At 42.2% G+C, this 21,901-nt stretch overlaps 1 protein-coding gene across 1 annotated transcript; it reads right to left on the bottom strand.

Annotated features, from left to right (window-relative positions):
- Positions 1-984: 984 nt before the first annotated feature.
- Positions 985-2,748, bottom strand: LOC117472403 (protein FAM163B). Its single transcript, XM_034117560.1, has 2 exons — positions 2,656-2,748; positions 985-1,422 (listed from the first exon to the last, which is right to left on the bottom strand). Exons 1-2 carry the CDS (start codon positions 2,746-2,748, stop codon positions 985-987), a joined length of 531 nt encoding a protein of 176 aa, XP_033973451.1.
- Between the last annotated feature and the right edge of the window lie 19,153 nt (positions 2,749-21,901).

Genomic DNA, 21,901 nt, shown 5'->3' with positions numbered 1-21,901 from the left:
CTATTTAGCAAACAAGCTAATTTTCAAAACACAAAATAAGCCATATTCACAAAGAATCAAAGGTGAAATGTGTAATACTTGGTCACCTGCTTCAAACTAAGAGGGGGGCACCGTTTTACCTCTACTAATGGGTCCATACAATCTACATTTTCTGTCATCAGCCACGAAAGAAGTGGAAAGGAGCCTTATAACTAGCAGCAGGGAAATCATAGTCAAAACTCAACCAAGCTGCTGAAACTGAGAGCTGGTCTAAATTGATAAAGCTAAAGCATGTGTAGTATTAGCTTATAGTTTACAATAGTTCATTTGTGTTTACCCCTAAACATGTTTTTATTTGTTTAAATCCAAGATAGCAGAAACATGAACGGCACCTTTGTCTTGTCGTCCCAGCCGCCAGGAAATGTCTTAGCTTGGAGGAGAGCGTGCCGCAGCTCACAGAGGTGGACCTTAAGTTAGCGGTTGTAGCATCATGAATTGATCAACACGTGATTGACAAGCCCTTAGGCAGCGCTACTTCTCTGTCCTCTCGTGTTGGACTGCTGGCAGACGTTTCTGGAGGTACAAGTGATATTAGACAGGATGGGCAAAGGCTTGTCAGTTAGTGAGCCTATTTGAGTGAAGATTTCTGCAACTCAATACATAGATGTGTCTGACATATATTCAACAAATTAACCTCTTCACATTCCATTGATAATATAAGTTAAAACTAAATTCCAGGCCATATCTTACAGATTGCACCTTCAAGTCAAAACTGACTGAATGTTTTCAGCTGTAAGCATTTGTTCCAGAGCTGCACAACTCCATTTTGGCTGCCAGGAAAGGTGTGAAATTGCCCAAAAGCCCTCAGTGTTGTTGTACGTCAGCACAACACCCACATCACAACACTTATATGACATGTTAATTTAGTGTGTTTGCACACAGCACCGAGTCAGTGCACCTTTTCATCAGGCCAGAAGGATGTTACTGCTTCCATCCTGTCTGCTCCTAGACATCAGTGCTAATGCTTCGGGTGACCACCTCCTTCATGGTGACCGAGCGAATAAGGTTCTGGTAGAACCTGGCCAAGTCTATGGGCAGTTCAAGGTCCTGCTGCTGCACAGTCCTGTAGCTGATCCTGCGACCGCCGTTGCACAGCCTCTCCGGGTGCTGCAGGTAGAAGGGCAGGGTGCAGCGGGTGCAGGTCGGGCAGAAGGCATGTGAGCGATGGCACCTGCGCAGTGGCGGTGTGGGGGAGTAGCTGGCAGGACCATTGGCCTCAGTAAGGAAGGTAGGGGGGTAGTTTTCCGGTACGTCGCTAAAGTGCTCCGGCGTCGGAGGCGTAGGGGGAGCGGACAGAGCCAGGGGCGGACAAGGAGACATAGAGGCGAGCTCTGGTTCTTCCTCTTCCCCCTTCTCAGACTCCTCCCTCTTACAACAGTAGTACTGGAATGGTTACAAACAGGGAATGGATACAAGTCAGAGTCAGTGTAATTACATGTTTAATGTTAATCATGCAGAGGCTAACAATAAGAAGTCATGCTACTAAACGAAACAACACTAGAGCTGAATTCATCGATACACCTTCTAGGCTGAGTTATTATGTCAGAATGTATTGGATAGATTGTTCATGTTCATGTTTGTACATACTTTCTATTAAAACAATCCCCTCAGGATGAACTCTACTGATTTTGGTGATCCCATAAATGTTATACAAAACGTCAACGTTGTTACTATAATGCCCCTAGTGATTTGTGGACTTTGTTTTATTTGGCGTTTTGGCCGTCGCCATCTTGGTCTTTTGGAACCAGAAGTTACACACGAGGTCAAAGCAAAGTAGAACCGAATGCTGAACAAGAGACATATATAAGACAAATACATAAAATACAAACACGTTGTGAAAAGGCTTGAGTTCTAAAACGAAGACCATACATCACTCAGACTTGATAACACTGTGGTAGTGAGCTGTCAATTGCAAGGTAGGGCCTAAAGCTTACCCTGCTTACTGGTGTAGGACCTTGATTACAAAGTAAACATTATGTGGCATATAAGAAGACTTGAAACCAGCAATTGGGACCATAAACTTATCAGGAAAATGTTAATTAGTAATAAAGTACTAAATAAGTAAGTAAGTAATAAATCAAGTAATAAGTAGGGTAATTTTTTCATAGACTGGCCCCGCTTCCCATTAGATGAATGCATGTTTAAGCATTGTTGCTTTGGTAATCCTTATAGTGCCATCATGAGCGTAACATTTGTCATTTTGATTGAAGCAACGATTATATGGAGCAACACAACATTTGTGTCAATGTTTGTCTCAGTAAACTGTAAAACTAGCATCCTGACTTTTTAGCTAGAGCAATCAACAGGCCATAATTTAATTTGTCCAATTCTTGGGCTCATGATCAAATAATCAACCTCAGCTGTCAGTTATTCTTCAAATGTTAACATGATAAACTAAGCTGGTAAACATTATATTTGCTGAACATTAGCATGATAATATTAGGCTCAAAGCATTGCTGTGGTAACTAAACATTACTGTAGACTCATCTTATTAGGGTTTCGGTTAAATGCTTTGAATCTTGATGAACTTGGATTATTTTTAAAAAGACTCTGCATTTGCAAATGAGTTCTGGTTCTTTTTCTGTTCAACATTAGTGGGTAGTAAAACAGTCATACCTGTAACCTACATAAACACAGTACAGCAACGATGGTCAGTAAGATCACTGTAGCCAGAATTCCTCCTGCGATGACCACTGTCCCGGCTGACATTCGAAATCCTCTCCATCAACAGCCTGCAGGGAGGAAGAGGAGGACAGAGGTGGGACGATGGAGGGAAGATCAGAAGGAAACAATGGAGAAAGTAAACAAGAGGGTAGCGCAAGAGAGGAGGAGAGTGAAGTAAGTAAGTAAGTAAAACTTTATTTATATAGCACCCTTCTCAACACGGATGTACAAAGTGCTTTACAGTACAGTACACAATTCAAAGTACAACTAAAAAATGTAAAATCTATAAAATGTAAAATAGAGGAGGGCGAGAAGGAATTCAGAATTAACTGGCATTAATTGAGAACGTTTCAATGGTAAGGAACAATACGTCAATGCTAACTTAGTTTCAAACAGGACACAAACAGAAATCTCCTGGGTGAAAGTCCTTTTTGACAGTTGCTCTGAAAGTCCTTTAAAGATGTGGAACGGCTTACGTTGGAGTTTTTAGAAAGCCTAGTTTGTCTCATAGAGATGTTAAAAAGTGCCTTGCTACGTCAAAATCAGTCACACTACTTCCTGAATACCGGCTATACATCCACCCAGCCAGGGAACGTTCTCACAACTTTGGCTAACGTTACCTACAGGTTCTAATAATGTTTTAAAGAAAACGTTTTAAGAATAGTAGGGCATAATGTTCTAACAATGTTATCAAAAACATTTAAAAAAGGTTATTACCAAGCATTTTAAGAATGTTTTTAGAGAACGTTATCCTACCTTTCAGAAGAACATTCTGGGAACCAAAACACTTGCAGCTGAAAACGTTTTAAGAGGGCAACCACTAGAGGGGATTGTCAGGTAAACAACAAACCACATTGTAATAGACTACAATTTCACTTTGAGGGCAAAACAAATCCCTGCATGTGTTCAAGCATCAAAGGTGCGAAACAAATGAAAATACTTTGTATGTTGTATTTTGTGGCTCTACTGTGACATGTCTCCATGCTGTGCTGCAGCACCTCTTTTCACCCTCTGTCTGAAACCAGAGCCCAGTCTGCTCTGATTTGTCAGCTGGCAATCTCTGTTGTGATTGGTCAAAAAAGTATATTGATATTTGTGTATTTAGACCTGAATATATTTATGACAATTTAAAAATAGCCTCAATCTGGTTCAAGTTATTCATGTTAAAGTAAGTGAGAGAAAAGCAACATGTTTTCAACGAGATGAACATTTAAATGCGCCTCTAGCTTATGTTAAGCATTTCATGTGCCGTCTGCCTACCATTAAACATCTTGCATTTTTAAAGTTTTGGCATTTAGCTGAGTGCTCCCAAAGCAACTTGACAATTAAAGGCAGTCAAAAGAGCAGAGACTTCCGATAACAAAGAAGCACTCTCCATCCCACACAGCTTCAGCCTCCAGGACCGTTTAACTTATTGTTTGTCTTCATGCACATAATGGATACAAAAAAATATAATTGTCTAGACCAGGGGTTTTCAAAGTGTGGGAAGGTGAGCCTCCCCTCAGAGAACTTAAGAACAGCTGTGCTCCCCCTCCCAACTATTATTGCTATTATTATTATTTAGTGGGAATGCTGATACAGCATTCCAACTACTTGTTCTTCGACGCACAAAATTCTTTATTATTCCGCCGGGTTATTTTGCGCCTCTTCTGCTCCCACATTCCACATCGCAGAAACTCCGTTCGAACATCAAAACGTTCAGCTCGGTCGGGAATCGATGGCTATTACTTTTCTCATTCATAACTTTCATTATTCCAGAGATATATCCCATAATTCATCACATTTTTAACATGGAAGTCAATGGAGAAACTCTTCAGACTTGAAAAATCTTCATGCAACTTCAACTGCTAACTGCTCCTTCATACTTTCACTGAGAAACCTCATTCCAACTTTAAAATGTTACACATCTTTCTGACATTATTCGTGTAACACAACTTTTAAATCTGATTCATACATTTTTAGATATTAAACATTGTTCAGACCTTGGTAAAGAGGCCTTCTTCAGATTTTAGAGTGCATGATGTCACAGCTAGAGTGGAGGACAGATTTAATTTTGCCTTCATATTTTCTTTTAAACCTGCCATAATTCCCAAACCCTACATTCCTGAGAAATACTTTTTCATGACAAACGTAGGAAAACATCTCGTAGCTTGAAAAATTAAAAAATATTAAGCAAAATAATTTAACAAAATGCCTCTTGAGGGCATGAAGTGACAACAACTTTCAACATGTCTCCATTAAACCCCAATTTAAGTTCAGCCTCATCTTTCCCCACCACAGCAGCCGCACACCTTTAGTTAATCTGCCAAAAAGGCCACATTATTAACCCGAAAGTACACAAAAAGTACACTTCAGATGCTCAAGTTCCTTGACATGCTTCACGCTTTGAAATGTCACCGATATCTGTTACGGTTCTTCAACAAAACGTTCAAGAGGTTTATCTCTCATTCAGAACAATGAAAATGCTCTCCTCTCACTGATTACTGCACATCACCATGGAAACCTTTGATCTCTGGACACGTCGTTAGCTCAAATATAAACAACTGTGTCATGGAACACGATGATGTCATAACTCCAACTGACATGCTCAGATTACAGATTACAGATAATGGTTAACACAGCTCTACACAACGCATCCCTCGCCATAAAACAGCAGCAGACTTCAGATAATGGTTAATGGTCCTGCCCTCAACAGCTCTATTTTAATTATGGGGTGTCTTCATATGCCGTTTCCATGGAAACGCATCCCTCGCCATAAAACACGATGTCGCTGTAACTCCAATGGACACGGTCCGATAGTCCCCCAAACTTCGCTTGTATATCACCGGTCCATGCCTCAACAGCTTTATGCCAAATCTGAGATCTCACCATAGGCTGTTGCCATGGAAACGCATCCCTCGCCATAAAACACGATGTTGTCGTAACGCCTATGAAAAGGGTCAAAACAGCACCAGACTTCAGATAATGGTTAACGGTCCAGCCCTCAACAGCTCTACGTCAATTATGGGGTGTTATCATATGCCGTTTCCATGGAATTGCCATAAAAGACGAAGTCGCTATAACTCCTACTGTATGAAAATGTTCAAAAAGTGCTCAAACTTCACATGTGTGCTAACAATCCAGTCGTGAAGACTTCTACGGGACAGTTTTGAGATTTCTTCAATTGCCGTTGCCATGGCAACACAATGCTCACCATGAAACACGGTTTTCTCATAACTTCAGTGAAAATGCTCCAAACGGCCCAAAACTTCACAGGTTTGGTAACGATGCAGCCATCAACGCATCTAAGCGTATTATGGGATGTCATCAAATGCCGTCGGCATGGCGACAGATCATTCGCCATCAAGTTAGTTCAAAAGTTTGCAGTTCAAATATTCTGCTGCTTTTCCAAGCCTTTTTACTTTCTTTTCTTCTCTCATCACACATTCAAGCCCCCAGTGTTCATGTATCATTTCAATCTAAATTCTTCACTTTCTTCTTACACATTACATTTCAGCATAGCAGTTTAGCGTCAGCTTTTCAGCATAAAGCATTCCCACTAGCAATTTCTTCAGGAATTGCATTCTCTAGTTATTATTGTTGTTGTTGCTATAATGCAGGGGTATTATTATCCAGTGGAATGCCCTTACCTACTGGCATAGTTAAATCAAAGTGGTTACTTTTTTTTGGCTGGGCAGTGTAGTTTTACACACCGTCTAATATGACTTTCTAAGGACTTAAAACTGTTTTTTGGGGGCAGACCCTCACAAAGAAAAATATATATTTACACACGTAAGGTCATCATCTTAACAGTTTTTTATGCTCATCGAGTCATCCGTGAGCAGAGCATCAAGTTGGCATGCCTATAACAGCTGAATGCGGCGATTACCATCTTGTTCAGCAAAACGCCTCACAAACTTATTAAGATCTAAAGCTTTAGTGCGTTTTGATTCAATGCTGAGTACAGCCACACTTGACAGTCTCTTCTCTGTCATTGTAGACTGTAAATACCTCATTCCTTCCGTCTACTTGGGTCCGAATGCTTCTCGTTTTGCGCCGTCCCATTCTAATGAAATCGCCCCCAATCACATTTCCTCGCTCGCGCCAGGGACGGGGGAGGGGTTACAAGGCTCGCGTCTTGTGCTGCATTCACTTGCACTCGGACATTAGGGATTTTCTCTCATAAATGTCCGATGAGCCACAACTTTGATTTCAAAACAAAGCTGCCAACTGGGGTGGCAGCTGGGGTGGCAAGGCTATTTTTAGGGTGGCAGTTGCCACCCCATGCCACCCCGGTAGATCCGCCCCTGCTTGACCGGTACTTGCTTTTGATCAAAGTCAATGCGGAAAACCCGCACTCACACAGGTAGGCGGAGGTGAAGGGAATGAGCACTTTTACAGCCTTTTTGGCGAGGTGGGGGAACTCGGTCTCCACAGACAGCCAAAAGTGTGCAAGTGACGTTTTCTGCCAAACGCTGTCTCCTCTCTCACTTCAGGTAACTTCACTAAAAATCGATTCATGTTGCCGCTTGCATAAAGTTAGCTGAAGTTAACTAGCTAGATTTCACTGTTTGTCGTTATTTTTTTCTCACGCTGCGCCTCCCCTGAAGCTCTCTGGCGCCCCCCCGGGGAGGCGCGCCTCACACTTTGAAAACTGATGTTCTAGACGCTATCAACTCAGGCAAAAAGAGGTGTGACAACAACAAGAGACAGACTGACAGCGACATAGACAACTTATTCTACTTTGAAAGTTATTAGGTGAAATTATAACCAAAACAATTCTGGATAATATGTTATTGCCTATGGACAAAATGTTTTTAAAGAGCAAACAAGGAAGAGATGAATAATTCAGGGAAAAGGTAACACAAGGAATGGTTTTCCCCCATTTTTTAAGGCAAGAGTCTGTTTTGAATCTCCTTGAAATTACACGAGAGATAGAGAAAATTGCATTATGCATTTCAATATTCACTTTCCATTCGTGTTTTGTGAAATATATCTCGTCCAAAACCAGAACTAGACAAAGCAAAAAGTGTAAATAAGGGAAACACTAAAGGGACACCAGCATATGTTCATTTGTATAACATCTAACATTTAATATGAACACAGACAGAAAAGTAACCAGTTTCCCTGAGGGCTTCTTGCGCTACAGTGCTCATCCAACATCCTCCTGGAGATGGAAATCACTCATCCCTGATGTGCTGAATTTCATTTATGAATCCTTGATATTCAGCTTTCCCTCATGTTTTATACAGCACAACAGGATTCAAAGCAATGTTTAAAAAAGATGGAATAGTCAAACACCGACATGCGGATGCAGAGTTACATGAGAGGAGATGTGACTAAAGCAAAGTCATCATCATCATCATCATCATCATCATCATCATCATCATCATCATCATCATCATCATCATCATCATCATCATCATCATCATCATCTCATTTCCTCTGCTTCCTGTGGGGGTGTGAGGGTAAGCAGGAGTGTGTCGTCCAGGGCAGCGTCACACTATGATGCATGTGAAGCTACACAACCAATACGACACCCAACACGCCAAAAATAGTCAAGAGGAACATTTCTCTGTTAAAGGTCACCAATAACCAACCAAGGTATTGGTTGGTTCACCGAGAAACAGACAGAGAATCAGCACTTTTGAAACAGGGCTGAAACAGAGGGGTTTATGGAATGCTGCAATGATCTGTTTGGTATTTCAGACAAACACTTCAGAGACATGTTTGTATATATCTGAGACCTATAATATATTGATGAAAAACAGTATAATAGGGGACCTTTAAATCCGGAACAGATAATGGACTCAGAGATATTACATACGAGACAAATCCACAGGCTGATTAATGTGCACAATTACCCAAGGCCTTATTATAACATTAAAAGCATAGAGGTTTGGTTTTGGTAAATCACAATTTATATATCGTTATCATAGAGGGGTGGAGGGATGAAGTATTTTTGTAGGCTGGGAGAACGAGTCCCTGGACAAAAAGCAATGGGATTTTTAAATTGGATTTTAGTTAATTGCAGAAAATAAGATCTGTGGCAAACACACATTTACAGTATAATACTTACACATTTTGTTTAGCATGGGCACTGATCTCTAAACTAGGCGAGCAATTTGATCCCACCCCTTGCAGTCAACACGCCAAAGTATCCTTGGGCAAGATACACTGAAAAAATTGAAATGTTGACTTAAATTAATTGTATTATGTCAACAGATTTAACATAACTGTATTAGGTAAGTTGAAAGCAATAATATTATGTGTAAATACAAATTACAAGGTTAGAAATGTGATGACATAGTACATTTAATTAAAGTCAACCTTTCAGTTTTTTCAGTGTACAAATGCTCCCATATGCCTGTCTACATTATTGAGTGTATTTGAATCCGTCATGTAATGTATAATGAAATGTAATGCAGGATAATCTCTACATATTGACACCAGTTTGTGATTTTTTGAAACGTGAATGCAAGCGAACAAAAGTAAATAGCTAGCGTAATGCTTTAGATTAACCTAACGATAGTCGCATGTCATTACTGCTTAGCTAAAGGTGTTTGGCCTGATGACGTTTAGTGGTCTCATTTAGTCACTTTTAGCAACTGCTGTATTTACTGTAAGACACGTTAATGCTTGAGACATTGACCGGCGGGGGATTTAGAGACATATTATATGTCCTAGAACAAAACGTGAAAATCTAGTTAACTACAGACCTTACTTTGGGAATCAAACCAAAAACCCATTACAAAATACAATGATTTTGAGACAAGGGAGCCCTAAGGCGCTAAAATTAAGAACTGATTCCTGCACCACCCGTTAGGATCAGTTTCTTGTCAAATTCAATAACATGAAAAATATGTATTTAGGATGTGAACGGGATATTGCTGTTATAACGAGAAACTGAGCAAATACGCTGCTATAAGATATGATGTTCAAAGTTTCAGATTATAAACCAACATAGACTGTTTATATGAAGTGGACATCGTCTTGATGGTTATCATATTCAGTCACAATAATTCACCTGAACTCCCAGCATCATTTCTGTGATGACTTGAACAAAGCTAAAGAGTGGAAGAGATTACTGGAGCTCCACATTGGGCTGGAAATGATTGCTGGGAAGTCAGTGACACGAGCAACATAAGCTCCGTCTACGAACTATTGATTGGCTTTTGTTTTGGGTTTCCATGGCTACAGAGACCTTAAATGCTGACAGCATCAAAGAGGGTCAGGGGTCATTTACACCCAAACAGCCAGCCAACACATAGAAATCACCGTCCAGACACTTAAAGTTCAGCATCCATCCATCTACCGTCCATACTTTTACCCATTTATTCACAAATCCATTAACCATCCATTGTACAACCATCATCCATCCATTGATTATCAATCCATCCATCTATCCTTTTTTCACCCACCAATCCATCCATCTACCCAACCATCTAACATCCATCCATTAATCAATCCGTAATTCCAGCCTATATCAATCCAATCATCCATCATACATCCATCCATGCATCCACCCAACCATCAATCATCCATCAATCCATCCATCACCCATCCATCATCCACACGTCCACCCAACCCACCATCCATCTATCATCCATAATTCATCCACCTATCTATCCATCCCTTCTTTTATCCATAGTCCATCCACCATCCATCCAACAATCCACCATCCATCCATCAGTCATTATCCACCATTCCACCTATCCATCCATCCCTTCTTCTATCCATAGTCGATCCTTTATCAATCCAACAATACATCTGTCCATCTATCTTTCATCACTTCTTCCATACATCCAACATTCATCCATTCATCACTCTTTCCATCATGAATCCAACCTCCCATTTACATTCCTACCTATATATCCATCTATCCACCCATCCATCCTTTCATCCACCCACCCACCCATCAATCAATCAATTTTTACACACATCCATCATACAGCCCTTCTCATATCAATCCATCTATCATCCATCACTCATCACTATCATCAATCCATAGATACATCCTTCAGTTGTTGCTGCACCTCCAACCCATTAAACAGAACTTATGTTTCTTTTGAGACCTAAATAAATCTCAGATATGTATGTATTATTTTTAATTATATAAGATCAATTTGTAAAGGAAGATGTTGAAGTTCAGTTATCAGCCCTTCTGAATTTGCGGATGAACTGCAATTGACGAAAGGTGCTTTTTCTGCTGTGGAGACACAGAGAGAGAAACTGTGCAGCACCAATACATGTTATTAAAATTGTAGCAACATTGATGGTTGTTTGAGATCAAGGTCACTATTTTTTCATTGCTGATGCAGGTTTTATTATGCAGTGAGACAGCAGCTCCTGCTTTTTGTTTGCCTTTCCATCCTGATTCAAAGCATCCCATTGACAGAATGAGTTTAGATATATGTCTGGTGACGTCCTTGGTTCTTTTTAATATAAACAAATTCGATTTAAATACCAAAACCAGCAATGCATTGATGATACTAATTCATGTTTGTGAATCTGAAGCCGTATTGTGATCAGGGTTTATCTGGCACTGACAATAGTCTCAAACAAATGAACCATTTATTTATGCTAGTTCAATTATATAAACTGCAGTGAACAACTGTTTAAGGAAATCAACAAGCCCCTTTTGAAGAAAACAAAACTATATATTCTGGAGATTTCCAATGGAACCAATGGGCTTGGACGGAGAGCATCACACAGTGAGTTTCATATTATTTTGAAATGGAGTAACACATTGTTGGTTTTGGACTTTTAATGAAATGTGTAAACATTTATCTTTATGCTAATAATACAGGCCAGACAACTAATACCCAAATTAAATTGCAGTACATCATGTCAGGAGTACTTACAGGAGTATTATGTTATATACAGTAAGGGGACTATAAATGATCAGGGCCATAGTCATCATTAAGGAAACTGAGATCATATACAAGTATTTCAATTAAAATATATTTAATGTGGCTACTTATAGGCCAATAAAAACTTGAAATGAAATGTGATTTAATGTTTAGATTCATGTTTTATTAATTTGGGTCGAAATGTTGATCATTATATCATAAATGCCTGTAGGAATATCATTTATTCTTGTTTTTTAATACATGAGCTCAGTCATGAAAGGCAAATTTACGCTCATAAATGTCTCTAAAAAAGTGAACAGGATCGCTCTTTTTGTTCAAAAACTCATACAGATTTTTATAGTCACGTTTCAGGGACATGTGGATTCATACATTAGCGATTATTTCTGATATTATTGTCCATTTTTGTTGATAGAATTGCGTGCGTAAAAGCTTGCAATTAGACACAATTACACGCGACCAATAACGCAATCTAGACAATTAAACATTACGAAATAACGTTCCTTTTAAATGTTAAAAGTTTACTAATCCCTATAATGATTCATAAACCTTTTTTCTGCAGGATTTGCGCCCACTTTACGCCTTTTGTGCGCAGGTTTCTAATATGTATATGGCTCTTAACGACCGATTCCTGGTACTTTTTAAAGTTACACCCATTTTGCTCAGTGCACCGCAAGAACCACAAATAAACATCTGATCATCTTACCCATCACATTAGTATTTGGATCGTCCCATGCCGTCCCCCGCGGCACCTCCAGCTCCAGGCGCCCCGGTTTGCGGGCAGAGGTGACGGGTAGGAGGGTCGAGTTTCAGCAGGGAGAGGTGTAACCAAACCTGGAACTCTCAGCTAACAGCAGCGTTTTACATCCACACATTCATCTGACCTTAGAGGACGAGGAGCAGAGATGTGTCTCGGTGCGTCAAAGAGGCAAACTTGTCTCCACATTTCTTCCGTAACTTCAGAACCCGTGCTTTGTCCCGCAGCAGGAGACTTTGAAATGCGGCAGGGTAGTTGGCAAAATACAAAGTTCTATCACCTAATGAGGAACTGTTTCTGTTATGAATGTTTCATTCATGTAACTGAGTCTATCGGTTGTTGCAGATTAAATCCCGAATTCAGAAATATTTCCTCTCAAAATCCACAGCTCTTTCTTTTTGCTTTAGTCCCTACAAAACGTTGTCAAAAACCAAGACATGATCCAAACACACACAGGGGTACCACAGGAAATCGAGCTGTTAATGGGAGATCTCTGGTCCGCTTAAAATTATTTGCTGGATGTACAGTAGGTTCTGCACACTAGATCCGATCTCGTCCTATCTGTGTTGCAGGCAGCGCATTCATTTCCGATGCTGACCTGCCTGGGTGCGTCACAGCAGCGCGCGCTGCAGAAAATACTTGAAGGATGCATCCAGGTCTCCTCAAATCTCGATTTATTTAATCTACTGATATCTTCCTGGTGGTGGTGGATTTATCTGCGTAATTCCATCTGGTTTTCAGGGGGAAAACAAAAACAAATAAACACATGTTTTGAATCTACAATGGAAGAAAGTGTACATTTTATGGGCGATTTCTTAACGTTTAGGGAAATTAATTAGCTCTGAATTGCTTGTTCAAATTACATACACACTGTTCCGGGTGACTTTCAGTGTTTACTATTGTGTGTGTATTCACAAGATCTAATGTGGGATATGTTCTTCACAGAGCTGGGAGAAGTAGCCTACTCAGATATTTTACTTGAGTAAAAGTAGAAGTACCAGCGTACTCTGTTACAAGTAAAAGTCCTGCATTCAATATGTTACTCAACTCAAGTAAAAGTACAAGGTATTATCATCAAAATATACTTAAAGTACCAAAAGTAAAAGTAGTCATTGTGCAGATTGGTCCATTTCAGTATATGATGTTTTATAATTATTGTAACCATTAAGTTGTGTTCGGGTCTCCCGTGACCCGTTTCAAGTTAAAATTATATAATAACTACGCTCTAGTTTTTTTTTCATCGGAACAAGGCTTCATGATATCCTCCACAACAGCTATATAAACACTAAAAAACTGATTTTGACAATTTTAGCCAAGTCTGAAGGTCTCTAAATAAAAAAGTGTATCATTTGGTGTTCGGGTCTGGGAAGACCCAGCAGAATTGTTGTGGGTGACTCGGGGTCAAATTTGGCCCAATCAAGATTCATCTTTGACTTTAGACACCCCCCCCACCCCCTTCATCCACTGTAACAATAATTTCTTCGCAACATGCACCTGGTCGCCATTTCCACGGCTTTTCGGCTCTGGGGGACGGCAAGCCTTCCATGGGGCCGGTACGCGACCGTGCCGGGTTTGTTCGGGACATGCGGCTGCATGTCTGGCCAGCGACTAACGGCCGCCGAGATCAGCTAGCCACGACTGCTAACGGCTAGCAGCTGGCAACAGCTAACAACGGCTAGCCACAGCAGCTAGCGGCTGACATCCGACTGTTTTGTTTTTGTTTTTGTTTTTTGTGGTGCCGGAGAGGAGGTTCGATCACGTCTGGTCGGCCTCGTGTGGATCCTCTCACAATTTCGCCCACCTGTTTTTGTTCGTGGACAGGACGACCCTTTTTTGAGCTTTTTCTGGTGTCTGAGAGGAGGTTCGACCATGGCTGGTCGGCCTCGTGTGGACCCTCTCGCTGTTTCGCCACCTCAACGGCGGCTTCGGACGTCACATACGCCTGCTGCGGCCCGTGGCGCGCTTCTGGACCCCGTCTCGCCTCTTCCCTCGCCTCGGCGGTTTCGAACGTCGCCCGTGCCTTCATCGGCCCGCGGGTGGCGCGCTTCGGGACCCTGCCTGGCCTCACCTCTGACCGCGGCTCACGGTTCGCCTCGACGGCGCCCCGTCTGGCCTCTCCCCTGTCCACGGCTCCCTCCTCCCGGGGACACGGCTCCTTCCTCCCGAGGACTTCGTGCCCGCCGCCGCTGTGCCTTCGCCTGCGGCCGGGCAGCGCTCCTCCCTGCTGGGGACCTCCGGGTGTTTCACGCCTGTCCCCACGACGCGACCCTGCTTTCTGCGGCCCGCCCCCCACCCTCCGGTGGGGATGCCCTCGCCCTCGTTGGGGCCCCTACCCTCTCCTGCGGCCCCCTGACGACGGCCCGTTCCGGCCCGCCCTCCACCCTCCGGTGGGGATGCCCTCGCCCTCGTTGGGGCCCCTACCCTCTTCTGCGGCCCCCTGACGACGGCTCGCCCCCCGCCCTCCGGTGGGGATGCCCTCGCCCTCGTTGGGGCCCCTACCCTCTCCTGCGGCCCCCTTCCGACGGCCCGTTCCATGGCCCGCCCTCCTCGGCCCCTGTGGTGCTTCCTCCCGACGCGAGGATTGTGTCCATGGTTGAATTCTGGGGGGGCTTGTGTAGTGATCACTGATTCATACACTGGGGTTACATAATTCAATCCAGGAACTACAGGTTGGGGGTATTGTTTCCACACATGCACGTGTGCAATAAAATTACAACAGGATTGTACGGTTATGGATGCATTATAAGTTAGTTATGATGTAGTTAAAACGGGGGGTTACGTATTATAACCCTGGACTCTATGGGTACTACCTCTCGACCATACTATGCAAGCATCCCCAATATGGGGTGGAAGACTAAAGCCGTCTAACTGTATAGCCCTTTGACCTGAACGAACTCCTTAGGTTCTTGGGAACAAAGGAGGGGTTCGGTCTGAGTGTCGCCCCGCTACGGTCACCCCGGATCAACAAGCAACTTGGGTGCACCGACAGAGCGGTCAGCTCGGACACTATCTTGGCCGAAGTCAAGGCAAGTAGCAACGCTGTCTTCCATGACAGTGCTTTCAGGAATGAGAGCTCCAGAGGCTCAAATGGTTCTGTGACCAGAGCCTCGAGCACCAACGGCAGGTCCCATTGAGGGGAGGAGGCGTGCACTACTGGGCGCTACCTCCTGACCCCCTGCAAAAACCGCGTCATAAGCGGCTGACTGAAGGCTGACCTGCCGCCAAATCCCTCATGGCAGGACGAAATGGCTGCTGCATACACTTTAACTGTCCACCAGTAACTGTAAGTAGGACAGAATAGAGCCCAGCGTACAAGATAGGGGCTCTAGACTCCCCTCTTCACACCATCGCTGGAATCCCAACCACTTTGGCCTGTAACAGGCTGTGGTGGATCCTGCTCTTGCTGCCTGGATAGTCTGAATAACTTTATCAGACAATCCCCCCTGTCTCAGCCTGTCCCTCTCAGGAGCCAAGCCTGGAGAGGTTGGCCCAGAAAGGGTAACGCCCCTATTGCACCTGCTTCCTGAGACATCGCCCCCCAGACCTGGGGAATCGCCCAGGGATGGCCTGTGTCACCTCTGCGAACCACGGCGCCCCGCGGCGATCTGGGGCAACTAGGATGACTCACAGACGTTCCCTACAGGAGATTTTTTGAAATACTAAAAGAAATAGATGTATTACTACCCGACATATTAATAATATTTTATGCCATTGTTTGTTTTTCACTTTGTTCTGATAGCTGAACTTGCTGCTCCACACAGAGAGAAGAGCAAAGAGGAGATAGTCTGTGTGAATTACTTTAAATTGTGGGTAAGGGTGAATAGCCCCCATTGTTCTGTGACCTGTCAATCATCAAACCGGGGGTCATATTTCCTTATGTGTTCATTTCTATCTGAAGTTGTACCCATGGATGTATAAAGAATAGTTCTACCGCAAAGTTATTCTCCGTGGGGACTTCCGGCAACAATCTTGATTCTGATTGGCCAGAAGAGTCGAAAAAACATCAGCAAAGATGTTTTATTGAGAAGATGATCACTACGTGACAGAAGTTTTCAAAACCGTTTATGGTCTCCGGTACTTCCAGTCCAACGCCTACTGCATGCACAGCATTTTTTATAATGCTGCCGAACTTGCTGCTGCTAGCTACAGTACAGTTCAGAATAAACATCAGTTATGAAACGACACAACTTTAGAAGCATTGGATTCCAGATTCAAACTGAATCAATAAAATAAGTATTGGTTGACAGTTGAGATGCTCTTTCTGTTCAGTCTCTTCCTTTCATTGCTCCACTTTGAGCAATTCCGAGAAAAGATGAGTTTGAGTGAGTCCGAGAAAGAAAAGATTTTACTGAGTAAATAATTTAGAGGTTAAAGCAGGCTGAGATTCCATGGTATTGTACAGATGAGTATGTGTAATATTAATGAGTGGAGACGTTAGAGGTTATTTCTCTTTTCTCCTGCTATTCTGCAACTCTTTGGCATCTAGCCGCTCCCACGGAAGCCGAAAAATACAGATTTTCAGGTCAAACCTGCAGAACTTCACTGACACCATGTAACACTTTGACTTTCTTACTCTAACTGAAAATATCGTAAAAGGGTCAGCTTCACAGTAGGACAAAGTCTAAAGAAGTCAACGTTGTGGTCTGTGTTTGGACATTGAGCAAAAAACGACCCAAAAATTATAAAAGGTTGTACATAAACAGACTGAAAAGAACAGTGTTTGACTTTATTGGATTCAAAAAAGACATTATTTATTTTGAAAAGGGTAACAATCGATGCAGCAGATCAAGATAACATCTCTTTTATTACAATCGTTCTTCTTTTTTGTCAAAAACCTGGCTTCTGAATAACGCGCAATTCAACTTGACTGCTGACAGTTCGGTCGGGTATTTGGATGTGCAATGCTCGTAGCAGTTAATGTAGCCTGGAGCATCTAGCCTACAGCAGACATTAGCAGAACGGCTACAGGGGTCTGGTGAGCTCACAGCATACTAAAACCACTCTTCGATCTAGATTTAGCACCCTATCTTTTGAAGCTCACATCAACAACATTACTTGATCTGCCTACTTCCACCTCCGCAATATTAACCGTCTCCGCCCGTCACTCACACCCAACAGCACCGCCATTCTCATCCACGCCCTCGTTACATCTCGTATTGATTATTGCAACTCCATCCTCTCTGCCCTTCCTCACAAATCTCTGCGTAAGCTCCAACTGGTCCAAAACTCAGCCGCCCGTATCATTACCAGAACTCCTTCCATTGATCATATCAGTCCAGTTCTTCAACAACTCCACTGGCTACCCGTTAAATACCGCATCGACTTCAAAATGTTGCTCCTCACCTTCAAGGCCCTTCACACTCTTGCACCTCCATATCTCTCTGAACTCCTTCACACCTACACTCCCTCTCGTGCTCTCCGATCCTCCTCTGCCTTCCAACTCACTGTACATTCTGCCCGCCTGACCACCATGGGGTCAAGAGCCTTCAGCCACTCTGCCCCCCGTCTCTGGGAACTCTCTCCCACAAGACATCCGCAATATGGACTCACTCTCAACCTTCAAATCCTGCCTGAAAACCCACCTTTTTAAACTGGCGTATTCTATTTCATAATTCCTCTACACTGATTGTTGTTTTTAAGTCTTTGTTTTTTAAGTCTCGAATTACTGTTTGACCTTCTTTGTTGCTTGTCGCCCATAAATAAAATGCATTATTATTATTATCATTATTAATAAAAACAAATTATTAAAACTGGAAATTGGTGGATGTTGTCTTTCAAATGCCCTATTGTGCTTTTGGGGTTTTCCCTTTCCTGTAGGTTCTATAGGTTTTTGTGCATGTAAATGCTCTGCAAAGGCTAAAAAATCCCAAAGTTCCTTCCCCCTGCCTGAAATGCCTCCATTGGACTCCTTTGTTTACTTATAGTTGTACTATTTTAACATGAGTCCTAAAACCCAGAATAGACATTTTACGACTTCCGGTTACTTCGTCACAAAGTCAATTGTTAAACAAGGTCCGTGGTTACATGCTTACAATATTTTCACCTTTTGTTCCACAGCAGAAAATACTTAAGTAATTACCCCAATAGTGAAAGCTTCTATGTGTCATAAAAAACGCTTATGTTTGTATGTTAAAATGTTTTTTTTCACTTCTTGTGATTGCATTTATGCTTAGAAAATCCCAAAGTGAAGTTTATATGTGAAGTTTATCCTCCTGAACAAAATGCGTAAGTATCATACAGTAAATGTTTCTTGGTCACAGAGCTTATTTCCCACAACATACCGAAATCCAATGGGGAAATCACATTGGATTTCATTGACGGACCCATTGGCAACATCCGGGTCGGCCTTCAAAAAAACCTCACCACTGCACCACTCTAATGGCTAGTGCTCCAACACATCTCTAAGCGGTCGGCCAATCACAACAAAGTCGGCCAGCTAACCAATCAGAGCAGACTGGGCTCTGGTTTCAGACAGAGGGTGAAAAGAGGTGCTGCAGCACAGGCAGTATGAGAAAAATAAAGAGCTTTTTGAACATTAAAGCATGGAGACATGTCACAGTAGAGGCAAAAAGTACAAATGTAAAACTCAACTTGGCAAGTTCAATTGAAATGTACATTTTGAAAAGTGGAAGCTATGGTCCACACATTCATCAAATTGCAAATGGTAAATAAATATAAGAAAGCATCAGCAGCTAGTTGTTCTCATCCTCACCCAGGGGCGGATCTACCGGGGTGGCATGGGGTGGCAACTGCCACCCTAAAAAATAGCCTTGCCACCCCAGCTGCCACCCCAGTTGGTAGCGTTGTTTTGAAAGAAAAGTTGTGGCTCATCGGACATTGATGAGAGAAAATCTCTAATGTCCGAGTGCAAGTGAATGCAGCACAAGACGCGAGCCTTGTAACCCCTCCCCCAGCCCTGGCGCGAGCGTGGAAATATGATTGGCGGCAATTTCATTTGAACAGGACGGCGCAAAACGAGAAGCATTCGAACAAGGAATTAGGTATTTAATTTGCGGTCTACAATGACAGAGAAGAGACTGTCAAGTTTGGCTGTACTCAGCATTGAATCAAAACGCACTAAAGCTTTGGATCTTAATAAGTTTGTGAGGCGTTTTGCTGAACAACATGGTAATCGCCGCATTCAGCTGTTATAGGCATGCCAACTTGATGCTCTGCTCACGGATGATCATAAACAACTGTTAAGATGATGACCTTATATGTGTGTATATATATGTTTTTCTTTGTGGGGGTCTGCACACAAAAAACTGTTTTAAGTCCTGATAAAGTCAAATAAGACGGTGTGTAAAACTACACTGCCCAGCCAAAAAAAAGTAACCACTTTGATTTAACTAGGCCAGTAGGTAAGGACTTTCCACTGGATAATAACTGCAGCGATGTATATGTTTTAGGTGAATACACGTTTTTTAACCCTAACTGATGTAAAGTCAAGGTTCTAACTGTCAGAACAGTTCAGCGCCCCACGACTTTATTAGTCGTGGGGCGCTGAACTGTTCTTTTGAATCTTTTGAATTTTGATATATGATAGTAATTACTTGTCTTTCAAATTTGAAGGAGGGTGAGCAAGCATCTTGAGGATCATTCATCATTAACCCCTCCAAAAAAAATAATATATATATTCAATAATAAATGAATATGTGAATTATAACAGTGATGGTACCCCTGCTGGTCTAAGAGTGAAACAAACTCATTCAGTTAAAATTCATTAAATTATGTCTGCCACCTTATATATTTATATGTAAGGCTTTACTGATGTGCCACAATAATGTCACCTATGTTATTGAGTTAAAATATCAATATTGTGGCTTTCCAAGTAAACATTGATTGATATGACTGGGATTAAATCAGCATATACTTCTGCCAGGGGATGCCACCCCTCAAAATCTCCTGCCACCCTCTTGCCACCCCATGAATATTTTTCTAGATCCACCCCTGTCCTCACCCTTCCTCCTTTCATTCATCCTCCTCTCAATGCCCGTCCAATGACATCGCTCAATAAGACAAACAGGGTCTCAGTGTAACTCATCCACTTAGCATTGATTCCACATCAGACCGATGGATAAGCTTACAGTGGGAACTGTCTACACCTGGCAAGGTCAGATGACAGGTCAGCACTGATGAGGCAGAGTCTCCTACAGACGAAGCATTCCCTGTCAAACAGAGCTTTTACAGAGAGGAACGACTTATTCAACTGACCAACCGATTTTTATTAAATCACACTGTGCTTCTCTGAGGAAAAAGGTTCGTAGTGTTTTCAGCGGCAAGCAAAATACTTCAAATTATAGAAGGCAAATTTCCAACAATGAAATGAGAGGATCAATATCAGTTTTACAGTATGACCCGGCAGATGAGTTAGAAACGTAAGAAAAACAAGTGTCTGTAGACATTTTGGATGATGTATCTGATCATATTTCAAGCCAAAACAGATCTCAAAAATAGATTTCAGTCATATTTTATCAGCGCTGTCTCAAAATCACATTCACATTGATTCCCAGAGGAGGAGGCTGGACTGTATGCTAATCACACTTATATCAAAATTCAAGATGACATCAAACAGAATTGAAAAAGTGCATCAATCATTTTTAATAATACATTTTTTTTGTAAAATTGCTGCATTTGACACGACTCTGTGGTGCATTCTGTGCAGTTCTGATGCAGAAAGATAGATTTTTAGGAAATAATTCCTACGGTCCGGACATTATGGAGAGAGCTGAAAGTCCCTTGGCGGTCTAAGCCTATAGCAGCACAACTAGCCTGAGCCAGCCCTAACTATAAGCTTTATCAAAGAAAAAGGTCCAAAGCAAACTCATAAATATGGAGAGAAGCTTGATAGCTAAAGACTTTCAGGTCAGGCTTAGAAGGCCAAGCTACAATCGAGCAGGCGTGAGACATTTTGTTGCAATTGACCCCGGTTCCAAAAGTGAGTCGAGTTGGGGCCAAACCATCCCAACACCATTTATTTTTCAGTTTTTGAAGCACCAGTTTATATTCCACTGGTCAGTATATTTAAATGCCTATGTAGATGTCTCTCCCCTTTAGTCTCTTTCCTCTTGCTTTTCTCCTCTTCTTAAGCAGACAAGGATCTGTGTCATCCAGCATTGGTTCCACTTCACTTCAGAAGCCTGACTGGCACAGAGGAGCTGCAGAATCCTTAATGTGACACAGCGTCATGATACCCACCAGATTCCACCGTTCCTCCTTTTGTTTCTCTCACATACTGACAAGTCCCGCGTTGAACACACTGCCTCGCTCTGACTGATCTGAACTCTTGTTCTTTCAGTCATAACATCATCCAGAACATGGCCGCCACATAGCGAGCCAGCGGGTTGACAGGATGTTTCCTCCTCCCTATGGCTTTGCACACAAAGTCTGTGTACGACTGAAGCCACTCCACAAAAAGCTACGGTACACTTTCACCACTTATACAACCCAGCAGCCTAACCTATCATAACACATGAATTTGAAGTTATAATTGGTAGGATTGTCATTGTCGAACTCCACCTTTACAAAACAACATGGAGTTTTATACTTTTAATCAGACAAAGTGCATGAAAAACATGCACAATAATAGATT

The sequence above is a fragment of the Trematomus bernacchii genome, unplaced genomic scaffold (genome assembly GCF_902827165.1).
Source record: "Trematomus bernacchii unplaced genomic scaffold, fTreBer1.1, whole genome shotgun sequence".
Lineage (NCBI taxonomy): Eukaryota > Metazoa > Chordata > Actinopteri > Perciformes > Nototheniidae > Trematomus > Trematomus bernacchii.
Note: the sequence above shows the minus strand (reverse complement) of the source record. Positions and strands in the feature narration are given on the sequence as shown.